The 17,466-nt window shown below is 43.3% G+C and overlaps 1 protein-coding gene across 3 annotated transcripts in view; it reads right to left on the reverse strand.

Annotated features, from left to right (window-relative positions):
• Positions 1–17,095, reverse strand: part of Rapgef2 (Rap guanine nucleotide exchange factor 2) — a 224,518-nt gene extending 207,423 nt beyond the window's left edge. For all 3 annotated transcript variants that reach the window (XM_076932542.1, XM_076932543.1, XM_034500567.2), the window contains exon 1: positions 16,231–17,095. In XM_076932542.1, coding sequence (XP_076788657.1) covers positions 16,231–16,299 — 69 coding nt within the window. In that variant the 5' untranslated portion in view covers positions 16,300–17,095. The remainder of the gene's footprint in view (positions 1–16,230) is intronic.
• Positions 17,096–17,466: the final 371 nt, after the last annotated feature.

A 17,466-nucleotide genomic window follows, 5' to 3' on the forward strand; every position in this document is an offset into this window, starting at 1 on the left:
AGCATCCTGGATTCAAAACCACGTGTAGCGGGAGGTATTAAAAAGAGGCGTCTGGCTGGCTCCCAGCTCTGCCACCATGTTCCGCACTAAGCTCAACACTGGCTATCGGTCTCAGTGGCACTGGCCCAGGGCCCCCAGATGTTGGCGTGGCTGCTGCCTCTGCCCACCACCTCCATGGCTCTAGGCCTGGCCCCTAGAGCAACTCTACTGCCTCCAAAGCGCCGCTAGGCTTAGCCCCGTGCAATAACCACCATTCTCACAGTTAAATATGACAATACCCAGTAACCCAGTAAACCAAAACTCTTAATGCTTATAGTTAACCAGTCAGATTTATATATCAATAAAATCTCAATATACAAAATGCCCACACAATTTAGACAAGTTATCCCAATTATCCTAACTTTTTGGTACCAGAAAAACAAGAAAAGTAATGATGGTGTGAAGAGAGGAAGAAGAAGAGGAGGAAGAGGGGGAGGAGGAGGAGGAGGAAGAAGAGAAGAGGAAAGTAAGTGGCAAGTGTGAGTTACCTGGCTAAGATCTCGTTTCTCCTAAGAACTTCCATCCAGTTTAATGAGGGGAACAGGCTATTTCACACCACACTCACTGAAATAGCGGGTATTCTTCCCTCTGCATGCTATTCTGTATTGTGTTTCAATTAACTTCTTGAAAACTCATTCAATGTTTAATATTTATATTCCCATCCTTAAAAAAAATAAGAAGAAAAATGCACAAAATACATTCCTATACCTGAGATAAGACTTAAACCAGTGTTCAGTCCTTTCCAGAAGACTACATAAGCTATGCTCTCAAAACTGACTTCAGTAACAGATAAAAATACAAAGATTGATTATCCACCCTGAGGAAGGTTCAAGTGGCTGATGAGAAGATAAATGCTGGAGCACCTGCGCTGGGTTTGTTTGGTACGTCAAACACTGCAGCAGGTTCCTCCCGGGCGTTTGCCGGGACGTGGACTTACCATCACAGGAATACACAGCTGCCAGACTCTCCCAGTGCTTTCCCACCATCACAAAGCCCATTCCCTCAACTACCTCACTTCATTCCTAGCCTCCAAATCCCACCAGAATTCTCTCTTCTTGACATCTATTGATATAATTAATTGACATGGCTGTGCAAATTATGCTAATTATTTAAAAGATATCTTTGTGGCTGCCAAGAAGTAATGCTGTACAGACTCCACAGCACACAAAGCCATGCTCTCACAGAACACGAAGGCACGTGAAACATGCTCTCACAGCACGCTACAAAGAGACTGGAGAATAAACTCAGGGCAGTTCTGTTTGGATACAAGACAGAGAAACGTAAACAACTAATTTAAAAAAAAAAATTCTTAGCCCTGAATTCAATTTCAAGGTTTTGACAATATGCCTAGAATCGTTGTAATTAAGCAGTTATAAAATACCTGAATACAAGCTAAAGGAAAATGAGGAGATTTTGAAGTACAGCACACTATTGATCTTGAGCAGAGTACCTGGTGTATGCCAGGCACTAGGGCCTGGTTTATGTGATGAACCTAAACAACTCATAATTGTGTATTTGTTTTTAGTAAGAAAAGCGTAATTCAGGAAACTGTATTAAGCCATTCACTTACTTTAAATTTCTAGAAAACCTACATAAGTTCAAGAAAGGCCAGAAAGAAGCAAATAACCTAAACAAAAATGTTTCTTTCCTATGAGTAAGATTGTATGACCTGGAAATAACAACACTGGCTGTCAATTAGATAGATAGGTAAATAGATATGATAGATATGTTGCATAGGTGATAGACAGACAGACAGATGCCTGATATCATTAAGAAGCTTTGTGCAGTTTTGTTCATAAAGGTATTTGTGGATCTGAGTGATGGCACACACCTGTACTCCCAGCATTCACAATACTGAGGCAGGAGGATTGTGAGTTCCAACCAGTCTGGGCTACTTAGACTCTATGAAAAAAAAAAAATCGAACCAATAAAAGTAATAAAAGCATAACAATGCTACTTTGGAAATCAATTCCCTCTTCCCCAGAGTATGTTGGACCAAGAGATACTTATTAGTCACCAGAGTTTTGGCCCTTCCCTGGCCATATTTGGGAAGAAGAAAAAAAAAAATAACTGAGAAAGACAAAGGAGCTTCGTTTCTGCTGTTTCTAAATAACACGAAATTCTGTCATGACCTCTATGTATTTCTTAAAGCTCCCCAGCTCAGACTTCAAACTTATAATTAGAGATTAGATGCTTGAGCCTTGCATCAGCTAACGTTCTCCTCTGAAGCTCAAGGGAACAACTGGACACAGGAAGGCCAAACAAAACAAAAGCCAAACTAAGATTGTAATAATCCACATCCACAGATACCCCCAACTCCCAGTGATCTCCTTCCTCGCCTCCTTCCTCAGCTGCCTCAACCAGTCTCTTACAACATTACTCAATTACTGTTAGTAAGTACAAAAATGCCCAAGTACCTACCCTTTCCTAACATAACTGATCATTCAAAATCACAAAATAAAAAAATATATATATACAATCATTAATTCTGAGGCACAACCTGAGTCACTGCTTGTCCATCCTCCAAAATCTGTGTTTCTGCTAAAATTGGTGTGGACCTGTCCCCACGTGTACCCAGCTTTAAGTTCAACCTATTTAGTCCATATGTTAGTAGTACAAGAGCCTGGCGGTCAGTCCTGACCTTCGCACTCATCCCTTGGCTGCTGAATTGTTGTTTTCCACAGGTTCCCTGACTTCTGCTGCCTAACACAGAAAGCCTACAGGGATGCCCACTGCACACCAAAAGTTCGAAATCAACATGATTAGACTTTTCTTGCCTATGCCAGCTAGAATACAAAGAGCCAGAAAACTCTGTAAGTCCCAGGGCAGTTAGCAAGATATGCAAAGTATGAGGAAAATAACATTTCCGGCAAAGCAATAATGATCTTGCTAAGAATTTCCTCACTTTGAACAGGTTACATCCATATACTCAACTTATATGAGTCATAAGCTTTCACTGTTATTATTGGCAACACGGAGGACTAAAATTAACGCATTTCGTTTTGAAGGCATTAAGGAAGAAATCAAAGCTAATGAGTGTAGAGAATTTGATTTCCTATTACCGAATATATCACTTAAATCAGCTAACAAGTAAACTTCGTTTCCAAGGCAACAAATTTATTTTCAGTGAAATGAAAAAAAAAAAAAAGCAAAAACTTAATTTGCCTTGAGATAAGTAAGGCACGGAAATAAGGAACATGCACCAAAACTGCAAACTTACGATGGGAGACTATAATCAGAAGTCAAGACAAAGAAAGTGTTTGTTTCTTACAGTAAGGCAACAGAGTCAGCCACCCTCAAATGCAACAAGCCCACCCCTCACCTCATCAATTACACGGAGGAATTTTCCACTTTGGGGGCAGGAGTAGAAACACTGCTCAGGAGTAACTCCCAGGCCACACCTCCCCATGTCTGCATTTTATCCTAGGACACCTAAGAGGCACAGAAGAGGCCACCCTGGCTTCTCAACCACTCAGCTAAGTCTCTGCAGGGTGAGAGCAGCCTCAGACTTGCACGGGAGCTAAATGCCCTAAGAACACTGCACCCAAACACAGCTACGGGGTCAGCCATAGTTAGCTCACCTGCATCAGAGAGATTAAATTTTCAACACTTGCTGGTTTTGTCCCAAAAGCATGGAGAAACTCAATTAATCTATCTTTGGTATTCTCCCCTGGAGTCTAAGCTTGGTATCTCAAACGTGTTTTAATGATGAATTTCTTTTTTTCAAATAAAAGTAAAGTGTGTAAGAGTGATAGAGAAAGACAACTGGTGCCAACCTCTGCCCTCCACAGACACGTGCCCCTACAGCACACACACATACATAGACACACACTGTGGACCAAAGGATTTTACTCCTTAGGTAGCTGTCTCACTGTAATTCAATCATGCTGATAAGTAGATATGGATATGCAGATATATAGAGATGAACTTACATGTATACATACATAATTTGTAAAAATGTGAGTCCTAACAAAATGTATTCTAGGTGATTTTTACTTATTTTTTTTATAAAGTTAAGTGAGAAACAACTTAAAGTAATACTCAATAGTCACTTGACTGCTTCCCCTTTTAACTTTACTTATTTGAGAAACTCACTGCACCTGGAGCTTGCCACATGGGGTAAACTAGCTTCCCAATGAACCACAACAATAGCCCTGCCTCTGCCTATTCCGGCTCTGAGATTACAGCCATGCCCGTCTTTTGACATGTGTGTAAGAGACCCGAACCCAGGTCCTTATGCTTGCCTTGATTCATCTTACTCCTGAGGAACTTTTAAACTGTAGACTTACATGTAATATGAACGGGGAGGAGGGGGGAGGAGGGGGGTCAGCAACATACTCAGATGCCCAAAGAAGTCTTGGTTACTGGTTTGTATTATTTTAAAAATTATTCAAATGTGAGTCTTAATAAAATGTGTTCTGGGTCATTTTATCGATTTTTCACACTGTACTGCTGAGCTCCAATTCTGCCTAAGAGGTGCTTAGCACTGAGCCTTAAGGATGGACCCAGCCCAATAAGCCCTAGTGTGGTAAAGCTAATCACTGAGCTTGAAGCTAATTTGCTAAAGACAAGAAGTGTTAGGGAACAGGAGAGGCCATTTATCCTCGTTACATATTCTGTCTTCAAAAACTGTGTTTTTGTGGGGCTTAGGATATGCCAGACACATGGTTATTGTTAACACAGATAAACAATTTGTGAAGTGTAAGGCCTCAATTTTTACCAGTAGCCTTTTTTAGCCATTAGCTTCTGATACCATTTCAACTAATCCCACTACAAACGACCAAGAACAGTTTAGCTACGTATATTCTGGTGTCATCAGGAAAACCTTTGTGGCAAGATATACACACAAATGGGGAGGGGGAGAAAGAAAGAGAGAGGGAGAGGGAGAGGGGGAGGGGGAGGGGGAGGGGGAGGGGAGGGGGAGGGGGAGGGGGAGGGGGAGGGGGAGGGGGAGGGAGGGAAGGAGGGGAAGAGACAGAGAGAGACAGAGAGAGAGAGAGAGAGACAGAGAGACAGAGAGACAGAGACAGACAGAGAGACAGACACAGAGACAGAGACAGAGACAGAGCGGTGGGAAAATGAGCCACTCTTGTTAGCACAGGCCTGTAAATCCCAGCAACTTCAGAACCTCAGGCAGACAGATAGCTAGTTCAAGGGCTACCTGGGCTAGAAAGTGAGTTGGCATTAGCAATGCAATGAGACTGTTCAAAATAAAAGGTTTAAAAAGGTGTGGGGGGGAGGGGGCTGACAATATAGCTAAGTAGAACATTTTGCATTTGGCCGACCAAGTGTGAAACCTCAGGTTCAACCATAATTAAAGACAGGGAGATACAAAGAAAGACCGGGGTTGTTACCATTTTTAAAATAGAATAAGCCTGAAACAAAATGAATTACTTTAGTAGAAATAAACCAGTATTTTCTCTTCTCTCTTGTGTGTGTTCATGTGTGGTGCGTGCACACGTTCACATGAGTATGTGCTCGTGTGTGTGGAGCCAAAGGTTGACTGCAGCCATATCCCTTGGTCATTCTCCACCTTATTTTGAGTCATCAGCTCAACTAGAATGACTGGCCAGTGAGTTTCAGGGATCGGCCTACCTCTGCCCCCTCAGCCCTGGGGTTACAAACACATGTCACCAAGCTCAGCCTTTTTTTTTTTTTTTTTTTTTTTTTTAAATATGTGGGTGCTGGGCATCCTAACTCAGATCCTGATGCATACACATTTTACCAACTGCGCCATCTCTCCAGCCCTAAATCTGTATTTTATATGTTTAAAACAATACGTGGCATGTTAAGAACCCAATTATCACAGGGATTATAGTTACATGCCATGTTTTATAAGTAAATATTTACACATATTGCTCACCCACTAGTGTGTGTATCCCTGCCTTTAAATAACAGATTCCAACTCTGAAAATAAGCATTACCTAAGAGAATCAGGTGGTAGAATACATTCACATGATTCTGTTACTGAGCTACATTAATGCAGCACTTTAATCCAATAAGACTCTCAAAGCACTCTCCAGAGAATCGCTGCATAAATGTCCTACGATCATCTAGTTCTTATGCAAAGTAAATTGGACAAATACTATCTGCTCACAGTATCCATTAATCTTAATCTCTTTCTTCCCTGCCCTTCTGTATTATAGAGGCTTTAAAAAGACTCAAATATCCAACCTCCTTTGCAGCCAAAAGTATCGGGTGGCAAATCTCTAGCCAAAAGAACATATACAAGACCTTGTGGAAATAAAGACTGGGCTGGAGTTATGGCTCGGTGGTAAAGCACTGTCTAACAGGGAAGCTATGAGAATATAGACGATGACAAAACCTTTGCCAAGAGGATCCTCAATCTTCCCTTTCTCTGGCTGCTATCTGCAATGCTTTAAATATGCTTGGCCCAGAGAGAGGCACTATTAGGAGTTGTGGCCTTATTGGAGCAGGTGTGGCCTTGTTGAGGGAAGTATGTCACCGTGGGGGTGGGCTTTGAGACCCTGCTTCTAGCTGCCTAGGATACAGTCTTCTCTTGACTGCCCTTGAATCAAGATGTAAAGCTCTCAACTCCTTCTCCATCACCATGTCCGCCTGGATGCTGCCATGCTTTCTGCTCTGATGATAATGGACTAAACCTGTGAAACTGTAAGCCTGCCCCAATTAAATGTCCTTTATAAGAGTTGCCTTGGTCACGGTATCTCTTCACAGCAGTAAAACCCTAACAAAGGCAGTAGTACATCCTTGAACCTGTGCTTTGAGAACTTAGTCATCATCTGATCCTTAGAGACACCTTAAGCCCAATGTAGCACTGCAGACCTTTAGATTTCTTATTAAACCACCGAGCACTATACACTCAGTGTTGGGTAACTTGTAAACTAATACAACCCTAATGCAATCAATGCTATACTCACTTCTGCTATAAGATAAAATAATAATAAAAGGTCATCTATGAAAAAGTATGATCAGGGGGCTGGAGAAATGGGTCAGTGGTTAGAAGCACTGGATGTTCTTCTAGAGGACCACGGGTCAATTCCCAGCACCCACAGCTTACTCCAGTTCCAGAGGATCCATGGCACCAGGCATGCATGGGGTGCACATGTATATACACACAGGCAAAAATATGTATACAAGTAAAATAAATACACCTCTTTTTAAAAGGTATGATCAGAGTAATAAGTGCCAAATGCTGAAAAACACTAGTAAAGACAAAGATGCTTTACACACTCCACTCCAGAGACTGCATTACTTCACACTAATATAACTTCACAAAACAGTGTCTGTAACATCATTATTTCTGCCCACTGTAACCATTTCCTCCATCTTTAATGGAAGGCTAGAAGAAAAGCTAACTGCTCTTGCAAAGTACCCTAATTCAGTTCCCAGAACCCATGTCAAGCATTCACACTGCCTGTAATTCCAGCTGTAGGAGAGATAGCACTCTCTTCTTGCTCCAGTGTTACATGCCACACACATACATGTATACATAGTTTTAAAACAGCAACAAGTAACCCTCTAAAAGTCTCTGACAAAGACACACCTCCAGGGTGAGTGAAAATGCTTTCAATTTATGTAAGACAATTTTATGAACAAAATTAAAGATACGAATTTGTCATCACAAGGAAAACAACTATGCCAGTTCACCGTTAACAGCAAGGACTTTTAAAGTGAAAACGGCTTGACTATAATGCCTGCCAGTTTTCTTAACTGGCTATAGATTTAAACCACACCAGAGAAAATGGAATCAAGACAGGAATTCCCACCCATCCCAACTACAGTCTCCAAGGAAGATTGGGCTTGAAGGTTCACATTTAGGAATAAGGAGTTTTGGGTTCTCAAAGTACACTGCCTAAGTCTAAAAGGAGTTTGTGGTATCCCAAGCCTAAGGAATAAGCATACATAAAATGTCTGTCTCCAAAGCTAGATGGTCAGTTTCTTTCAGCTCCGTAAAAAATGTGGGGAGTCAAACGCTGGCACACAGAAACAAAGTTAAAAGCTGTCAAGCCTCGCTTACCTCAACTCTTTTTTGATACTGTACTTCAATTTTTTTCAAGTCACTGGCTTTTAGTACTCACTTCCACTTGCTTGAAAATACATAAATATGATCACGTGGCTTTTCAATACAGTATCTGAAAACTGAAATTAAGACTGTGACGCAAATATTTTTTGCGTGCATTTCCTAATACATTTAAATGTAGTTAGAAGGAGAGACAGCAGGGCAGTGCAGCCTGGAGTCCCAGAGCTTGAGACAAGATGGGAGGCAGAAGGACCAGTTGAGGCCCACCTGAGCTGTGTACAAAGTGTGAGGCCAACATGGACTACAAGGGACCATGGCTCAAAAAAAAAAAACAAAAAAAACAAAAAAACAAATAAGAGGGGGAAGCCCTGTGTTCAATTCCCAACACCACCAACAGGGGTAAATACTATTTAGCAATATAGTCCAGTAATTCCTGCATTGTGGAAGGTGAGCTGAGGGCTACAAGTTTAAGGCCAGAGCAGCTACAGAATGACACTGTATCTGAAATCGAAGTTCGTAAACCTATGTGATATAGCTTGGTGGGGGGAATCAAGAATGTTTTGTGTTGCAGAATTCAAATAGCTAAAAAAAATCACATGCTAAATAGATTTAGTTCATAGCTCCATGTTTATTATATGGTTTTCATCTTCTTTTTAAAGATTTGCTTATTTTTATTTATATGAGTCTTCACACACCTGAAGAGGGCATTGGATCCCATTACAGATGGCTGTGAGCCACCATGTAGTTGCAAGGAATTGAACTCAGGACCTCTGGAAAAGCAGTCAGTGCTCTTAACCACTAAGCCATCTCTCCAGCTCTGGTTTAAATTTTTGTTAAGATTTTATACACTTCAAAACCTAGCCTGAAATTTTCTTTTCAGTTCTTCCCACAAGTGTGATTAGTACAACTATCAAACAAAAAAAATTTAAATATAATATATACATATATGTGTGTGTGTATATGTATGTGTGTGTGTATATAGATAGACACACAAAACATTTTTGATATAACACACACACACACACACACACACACACACACACGCTTAAGCCCAACATGGTAGCTCATACCCTATACTCAGGTAGCTAAAAAACTACCTGTAACTCCAGCTCCAAGCAATCAAACACTTCTTCCAGCTCCCATGAACATCAGACATGTACATGGTGCAATTGCATACATGCAGACCAAACACACTGTCAAAATAATAACAAAATAAACCTAAACAACAATGAACTTAACTAAATCAGGCATGGTAGTTCTGGCCTGTGAATCCTAACTACTCCCGAGGCTGACGCAGGAAGACTATGAATTTCATGTCTGCCTGGGCTACATAGTGAGTTCAAGGACAGCCTAGACAACTTAGTGAGATCCTGTAAAAATACAAAGTTAAAAAAAAAACCATAGAGGTGGAAACAGCTCAGTGGCAGAGTATTTGCACTACTTTACAAGGTATCACAGAAGAAAAAGCAATTCCTAGCACCTTAGAAATAGAAAAAATAAAAATTGCCTGTCTCTCACTCACTAAAAAGTAAAACCAAAGGAAAAGTTCTATAAAATAGTTCAGAGATCCCATGTCATCTTCACTGAGATCCTTTTAGGGTTACATACAAAATAAGCATAAGAAAATTTAAACATTCAGATTTCATCTGACACCATTAAAAGCCAGAATCCCACACTGCAGATGGTTACATATAACATTTCCTTCACTCTCCTCCAATCTGTGACAACTTGTGCATTCCTTAAGTTTTCATACCTTCAACGCTTCCAGAAAGTACTGCCCAATTGTTTACCATCAAAAATGTTGATCTGTCTGGTGTTTTCTGAAATAGAGTTGGTTTTCCTTTTTTTTTTTTTTTTTTTTTTTTTTAAAGATTTTTATTTTATGTATGTGAATGTTTTGCCTGCTTTTAAGTAAATGTACCATATGCAACTAAGTCTGGAGCCCATGGTGGTCAAAAAAAAAGGCACTGGATCTCCCGGAACCGGAGTTACAAATGATAGGGTACTAGGAATTGAACCCCAGTCCTCTCAAGAACAATAAGTACACTTAACTGCTTAGCCATCCTCCAGCCTCTTGAAATTGATTGTTCTTTAATTTTGTGGCTTTTTGAGAATCTTCACAGAAGAACCCTGACTGCTTATTGCTTGTTAAGAGACTGGTATCAAACCCCAAGAGCATGCTCCAGCCTCACTCATCCCACCGGACTTTGAGTGTCCAACTCAGTCAAATACCACTCACGTTCTCCATGCATCATATCAAGAAATAACTGGTTTAAGCAGCTCGTTCCTAAAGCTACTCTTTCTACCAGAAGGCACCACATGAGTCACCATTTGTTGGATGTACCTGTGTTGTAGCCTGAACCCATCTGAATCTCCAGACCAAATGCAGAATGCAGTGTGTGAAACTCTTTCTTCAGGCAGACCACTGGTGAAAAGGCACTGTATTTGACTCCACCAAATCTTATTTTACTTCATAGCAGTCCCAAAGCACAGGAGTAACCAGGCTGGCAATTTTATTATAGCATATTGCTATAACTGCTCTATTTTATTACTGGTTATCATTGTGAAGCTCTTCCTGGGTCTAACATACAAATTAAGTTTTATTTTAGGTGTGAAGGCAATAGGGGGAAAATGTACAAAATTTTAGCACTATCTATAGTTCTGGTCATCCTCTCAGGTCTAAAGTATGTCCATAAGACTTCCTGATATACAGCAAGTGATTTCTTGAATGAAGGACCATAAGGCTAGTTTTACTACTTGCATTACTACCAAAAAAAAAAAAATCAATCTATAGCTACCCCACATGCTCACATTATGACAACTACTGTTCACCTAAGACATGACCTTTGGTCTATGTCTCATGAACATTATAGAATTCCCTCTTCACCATCTCAATTTAAATCCATCTGGCCAATACCAGATATCATTAGTACTTTATGAACTCAGAGCCAAATCATTTAGTGACAATGGTAGAAATCTAAAGTCAGTCCCAGAAAATCCTACAACGCATGATTTCATCTATGAGATGTTTTGAAACAACAAAATTATAGGAAAATAAAATGCAGATTGGTAGTTACCAGAGGTAGGGGTGCAAGTGGCTATTAAAGCCATGAAGAAATCCTGGATGGCAGCACATGCCTATAATATTAGCACTTCAAGCTCCTCAGCTGCATAGTGATTTTGAGATCAGCCAGGCCAAAATAAATAAATAAACAAACAAACGACAAGCGGCAACTCCTCATTTTTTTTTTTTTTTTTTTTTTTTTTTTGGTTATGCAGGGATTGTCTGTAGTGTCGACTAACCATGTCACATCCTAGCCATGTAGCTTTACCAGATGCCATTTACAAAAGGGCACATACACAGCACTTATAAAACTGTCTCAAGTAAAAAGGTTAATATAAAAAATGGAGCTGGACTTAGTAGTGGCACACCCATATAACCCTGCAATGCCAGCACTCAGGGTGGAAACCAATGCATCAAGAGTTACAGACCCCTTGGGTTACACGGTAAAATCCAGCCTCAAAAACACAAAAAAACGAAAACCAATGACTTAACAGGCAAGACCAACCTGCAGCCAACAGGCCACATAGATCCAAGGATAGGCATGACTGCATCCCAACACATTTGTAGATAACATTATACCTCAACGTCAAAAAACACTGGACATCTCAACTTGACTCTCCACAAACCCTAGCATGGCAACACCGCACTAAACATAGATCGAGGGAGAAATCGAAGATACCTGACTCTAGCAAGTGGCACACTTCATACAGTTCACCACATGGTTAACTATCATGTAAGATCGAGGGAGAAGGGGGGCAGGTCTTTTCCCGCCTGAAAATACAAAAATCGTCACGATCAACATGGCAGTCCACTTACTTTCACACACAAGCATGTTTTGACTCTATGACTCTCTAACATCTAGCTGTAACAAAGCCACCAAAGGGTGATACACGCACTAAGAATCACTCCTAAACCTAAGATGCTAAGTGAAACATGACACTGAGCTATGCTACAGCTACGGTTTAGATGTTGAATGGTTCCTCAAGGCCTTTGGAAGGCTTGTCCCAGAAAGGCACTATTGGGAGGTGGGTGAAGCTGCAGGAGGTGGGAACCAATGGGAGGTCTCCAAGGTCACCATCACCTGACCTGGAAAAGAGCTCTTAGGAACCCTTCCTTTCCCCAGCTTCCTGACCAATAGATGGGTACTTGTTCCTCTATGAATACTGGGAAGTCCACCAGAGTCTTGAAAGCAGCAGACCTACCTAATCATGTACTTTTACAACTGAGCCAAAACAAACCTGTTCTGTTTATAAAGTTGCCCCATGTATTTGTTTCAATGACACAAAGATGATTAACAAAAAGTGTAACAACTGTCTTCAAACACTAGCTACAATCATTATTACACTGTGTCACAGCAGTCAGGAGGTTACCACATAACAGACTCCTTTTTGCCCAATAAACTTCAGAAACCCCCCATCTCTCCCAACAGTGCTGTTTAGAAATCACATTGCCTCTGTGGATCAAGAAATACTATTAACTATGCATCAAGAAACACTGATATGTTTGACAAGTTATGCCATATATATGGTAAGTTATGATAAGTCAGATGCTGATGGTTCCTTTGTGGGTTCAAAAGGATTTGTTGTTTTGTTTTTGTTTTTCTTACAATTACAAAAGTGATACATTCAGCAGAAACCCTGTTTGAGATAGGTTTGAAATTTTGACCTTTCCTAGAGTAGCAGTATGTGTCATGCTATTATGCTTCCAACTGGGAGCTTTCCGGCCACAGACATCATGAGGGTAAACAGCAGATACGCAGCAGTACCAGGTTTTTAGGCTGGGTGTATTCAATACATTTTCAGTTTGCCAAGATGATCTACTTTGTTTTGTTTCAGCTGTCATTAAGACTCACAATGAATTCCACTTTCCACTGAGTGACTTTGCAAAAAAAAAAAAAAAAAAAAAAAAAAAGATGTCCTACACTCTTGGGAACTCTGACAGCTGCATTCCTGAGCATTGGCAACTCAGCCAAAAAGGTTAGCAAAACAAACAAAAACAGAGTCTAATACTGAAAAAGTAAGATTACTAGCAGGAGGAGATGGGACGAGAGTTGTCGTACACATATCATTTAAAAGTAAATATTTCAACACACCACAAAAGCAATCTCAATGGGCCTGAATTCAACAAGTTAATAAAATAGTTTAACAACAACAAAAAAATTTTTATTGTATAAAGCCTTGGGGTATGATGCTGTTTGCAATACATTTACATTTTTTTACGTCATTAAATTGCCTTGGTGACCACAATTCTCATTTAAGTGATTAAAGACATAAACCCCAGTCATTGAATAAAGCAGTTACTTAGCAGTCCTGTTTTCAACAGAGGTGCATTGAGAAGTATCAATAGGATGTTTATTGCTTTTCCAGGGAGTACATTACTTTAGAATACAGTGCCCCATTGAGAAGGAGGGGGACAAGTTTCCAGACACACAATACAGGGTAAACACTGGATTAAAGACTTTTCCTCTTCTAGGAATACCAGGTGAAATACTGGAAGTCTCTTGGCTAAAATCTCAGGTGATAATTTCTCCTTGTGTTTCTCTTTATTGGCCACCTTTCCTGTGCCACGTCTAGAGTAGCCTGCCACTTTCCAGATACATCTGACAAGTTCCTAAGTGTCAAAGTTCCTAAGACTTCCCAGCCCCAGATGCAACAGTCACCAACTGCTTAACTAACTACACTAGGGTAGTTACCAAAATTACTTTTCAAGCAACAAACTAACCTAAATGCAGAACTTGACTTCAAAGAGTCTGGTAAAGGACTAAGGCTGGCTAAGGGAAGGGAGGAAGCGCTGGACCCAACAAGAATAAATAAGGAAATAAGTGTTTTCATTCATTCTTTTCAAGAACCTTGTGGTTTTGCCTGTCACACAAACTCCTTTATCAAAGTCAGTCTTCAGAAATAGGATACTGCACAGCAAAGCTTCCCTGATCCTTGTTCTTCCAGTTGTATCAAACGATACAACAACATTGTTTTAATCATATTACAAAAAACGCTCAGGCATCTATGAGAATACAGGACATATGGAAAAGCTTCCACAGATGCAACCACACTGCCTTGTTTTCTACTCGAAGAAAGTTCCAACTTCTGGATAAATTACTTCTGACAACTTAGGTAAGGATGGAAAAGCACTCATAGCTTGAACTAATTTCTCTTTAATACGATAAATAGAGATGGGGGTTGCACTAGTAAAAATCTCATGAACATCAAAGTTAACAGGGCTGACACTTGAGAATGCGCACCATGTTTGGCAGATTTCTCTGTTTGCTTCTCCTGAGGTCAGGTGGGGTAAAGCCAGCTCCCAGATTCTCAATGGAGCTTTTAGCCAGTAAGGTAAGTAGTAACCCACCCACTTTCTCACTGGGCCAAGAGTCCTCTGTTGGGTTGGTTTCTATATTCCACCCCACTAGTGGGGGGACAGGGTAGTCCAACAACAGTCCATTTACTTGGTCAATCCACAGGCTGTCCAAATGGAAGGTTTGTCTCTTCCAGACTTATTTAGTAACCCACCATCCCCACCTCCCTGCCCCTACACACACACACACACACACCCCTATCTGACAGTAGGTTTCCCTGTTACTCTCATCACCCTAGCATACCATTTCACCCTCCCCATTTCTACCACAGGCCTCTGACATCACTTTCTGACCATCCTTGTTAGGCTCTAATGTCCTCTAAGTGTGTAATTCCACTTGGCACTTCAAACTCTGTTCTTGAAAAAAAGAAATGAGAGATCTCATGAAAGTTGCTCTGCCTACATAATAAACAGGCAGTGTCTTTTCGAGAGCAGAAAATGGTACAAATATGGATGATGAAGGGCAGCTGCACCACCACCACAGGAGGACAGGGTATGCCCAGTACCTGATAAAAAAAAAAAAAAAAAAAAAAAAAAAAAAAAAAAAAAGACTGCCCTTTAGAATAGGTACTTCTGGAGACATGAAATGAACCTCCTTGTGCAATTACAGCCCATCTTCCACAGGCTTGGCAAATGTAATCTATACTCATATCCCACATGTGACAGCTCCACCAAGCAAGAGGAAAACCATCAAGAACAGTACCAGGTGCCATTCTTGGGGCTTGTCCAAAAGCAGCCAATGGAAGATTCTATTTTATTCTATTCTCTCGCACATTAAATAAACATCATCAGAGATGGGCAGCATTTGGATTCGGACAGATGGAATCCAACACCAGACAAGCAAAGCAACTTTTTGCAAGTATTAGATCCCTCCCTGGATTTGCTGGCCCCAAGGATCTGTAGATCTTTGCCTGCAGGCCTGGCAAGCAGGATGGCCTGTAGTCACCACCCCAACATTTAGGAATATACGTCATTGGCCAGTAAGCAAAGGAAATCAAACCACATTTTTATAACACTCCTCCCTCGCTAGTCCAATCTAAGAAAAAATCAAATCCAACCCACCAGATATCCCTCCGTTTAAAAATAAAAAGAAACCAGAGGATAAACAATTGTATAAACGTTAACCACTTATCTAATTTTCACCATATTGTGCAAACCAAAAGAATCTGCCCTGCGAGGAAGAGGGGGTTGAATACCCCGTTCTGCAGTTAAATCTACAATTGGAATGAAAAGCGCTAGCCTAGCTGTCAACTTTTTCCTTTCAAAGGATAACAACATTCCTCTTTCAAGAAAGTAAAGACAGGCACCTCAGTGTTTCACTTTATAAGACCCACCTCGGTCAGTTCATCGCACAACCCTCCAAGTTCCTTCTTACAGCTCATTAAACAACCCTAAACTCTAAAGATGGGATACATGCAAGGGAGTCACTGAGCCTGCAGTCAGGGTGACAACAGTACCTGGCCTAAGTGAGCTGAGACCTAACCCCAAGCCTCAGAGCCCCAAAGAGTGTGGCTGGAGAAAGACATGCCCTATAGACAACTAGTCCCGCAAACGCGCGGGCAAGGTCAGCTACAGGGAGCGCAACGAAAAGGACAGCAGAGAGGAGAGGGCAGCAATCGCAGAACGGTCTGAAAAGAATGCCCTTGGAAGTTGGGGCAGGGAAGGTCCTGGATGGGGGAAATGGGATGCTTCCCCAGCAGAGGAGCGCCAGAGCACTGGAAAGGCGCAGTCTGCAGACACCAACCCCACGACGGGTGGCGGCGCGTCTCACCTGGGGGGTCCTCTCGGCGGGGTTCTTCATCACCGCTTGGCGGAAACTATTATCCACGTAGGACGCCATCTCCCCCTGCGGGGAGCACCGGGACCGCTCCACACACTCCCCGGCCTCCCGGCCCAGCGCTACTGCCCGAGGCAAACCAGCCCAGGCGCGGGGCCGGGGCGCAGACAGCACGAAAGATCCGTGCAGCCCCGAGCTGCCCTCCTCCTCGCGGCTTGCTGTCCGTAGACTCGGACTCAGCGACTGCGCCGGGCAGCGCTCCGGAACGGTCGCGGATCGCGCTGGCCCCGGCGGGCCGAGTTATTTTTAGGGAGGTGCAAGCGACGGCGGGCGGAGCCTCTCCGGCGGGGCCCTGGCTCTACCCGCTCCGGCCGCGCTCGCTCTGACGCGTCCCGGGTCCTCGCGCGCCGGTCGAGAGGGAGGGCCACGCGCTGAGCCTGGAGAGCCCGGATCAGGTCTGGGCACCACCGAGCCCGCTGGCCTCGGCCGCCGTGGCCGCGCCGCGCCTCCGTCTACTGTCGGCCGCGCCTCCCGACTGCTGCTGCATCCCCGCGGGCCGCGCAGCTCCAGCCGCCCGCCCCCATCGGCGCCCGAGCGCGGCTGCTCCCCGCGCGGCCCCCGCGCTCTAGGCAACTTTGTGCGTCGTCCGTGCGGCGGGCGGGCGGGCGGGCAGGCGCGGCGGGCCAGGCGCGGGTCCCCGGCGGGCGCGAGGCCGAGAGCAGAGCGCGCAGCCCCGCCAAGCGTCTGCTGAACGGCGACCGCCTCCTCTTCCCCGCCTCTTCCTTCTCCTGCGCCTCCGCGGCCGCCGGAGCCGCTCTTCAGGGAGGAAGCGGCCTCCGGGGCTTGTTGCTTTGTGCTGCAACCATGGTGAGGAGTGAGTGACGGGCCGGGGGCCAGTCGGAGGCCGCCGCATCATCGGGGGCGGAGCGCCCCGTGGCGCCGGCCCGCCCCATCGCTGGCCTGGCGGGGCCGCGCCCTCGCTGCGAGCTGTGTTCTGCCGGGACCAGGTGCGGTGGGAACCCGGACAGCCGGGGCTCTTGCGACCGTGGATCCCGCTGCTGAGCGGCCGCACCCCGCATTCCAGGCCTTGCCGCACCGCAGCTTCTCTCCCGCCCCTCCCCAGGCTGAAAGCTGACCCCACCCGATGAGGTCCCTGTGACGATTCGGCTGCAGTGGCAGGTCTTCCCGAAGCCTAGGGCTGACTGAAATTTTGCTTCGGTGGCAACATTA

The sequence above is a fragment of the Arvicanthis niloticus genome, chromosome 4 (genome assembly GCF_011762505.2).
Source record: "Arvicanthis niloticus isolate mArvNil1 chromosome 4, mArvNil1.pat.X, whole genome shotgun sequence".
Lineage (NCBI taxonomy): Eukaryota > Metazoa > Chordata > Mammalia > Rodentia > Muridae > Arvicanthis > Arvicanthis niloticus.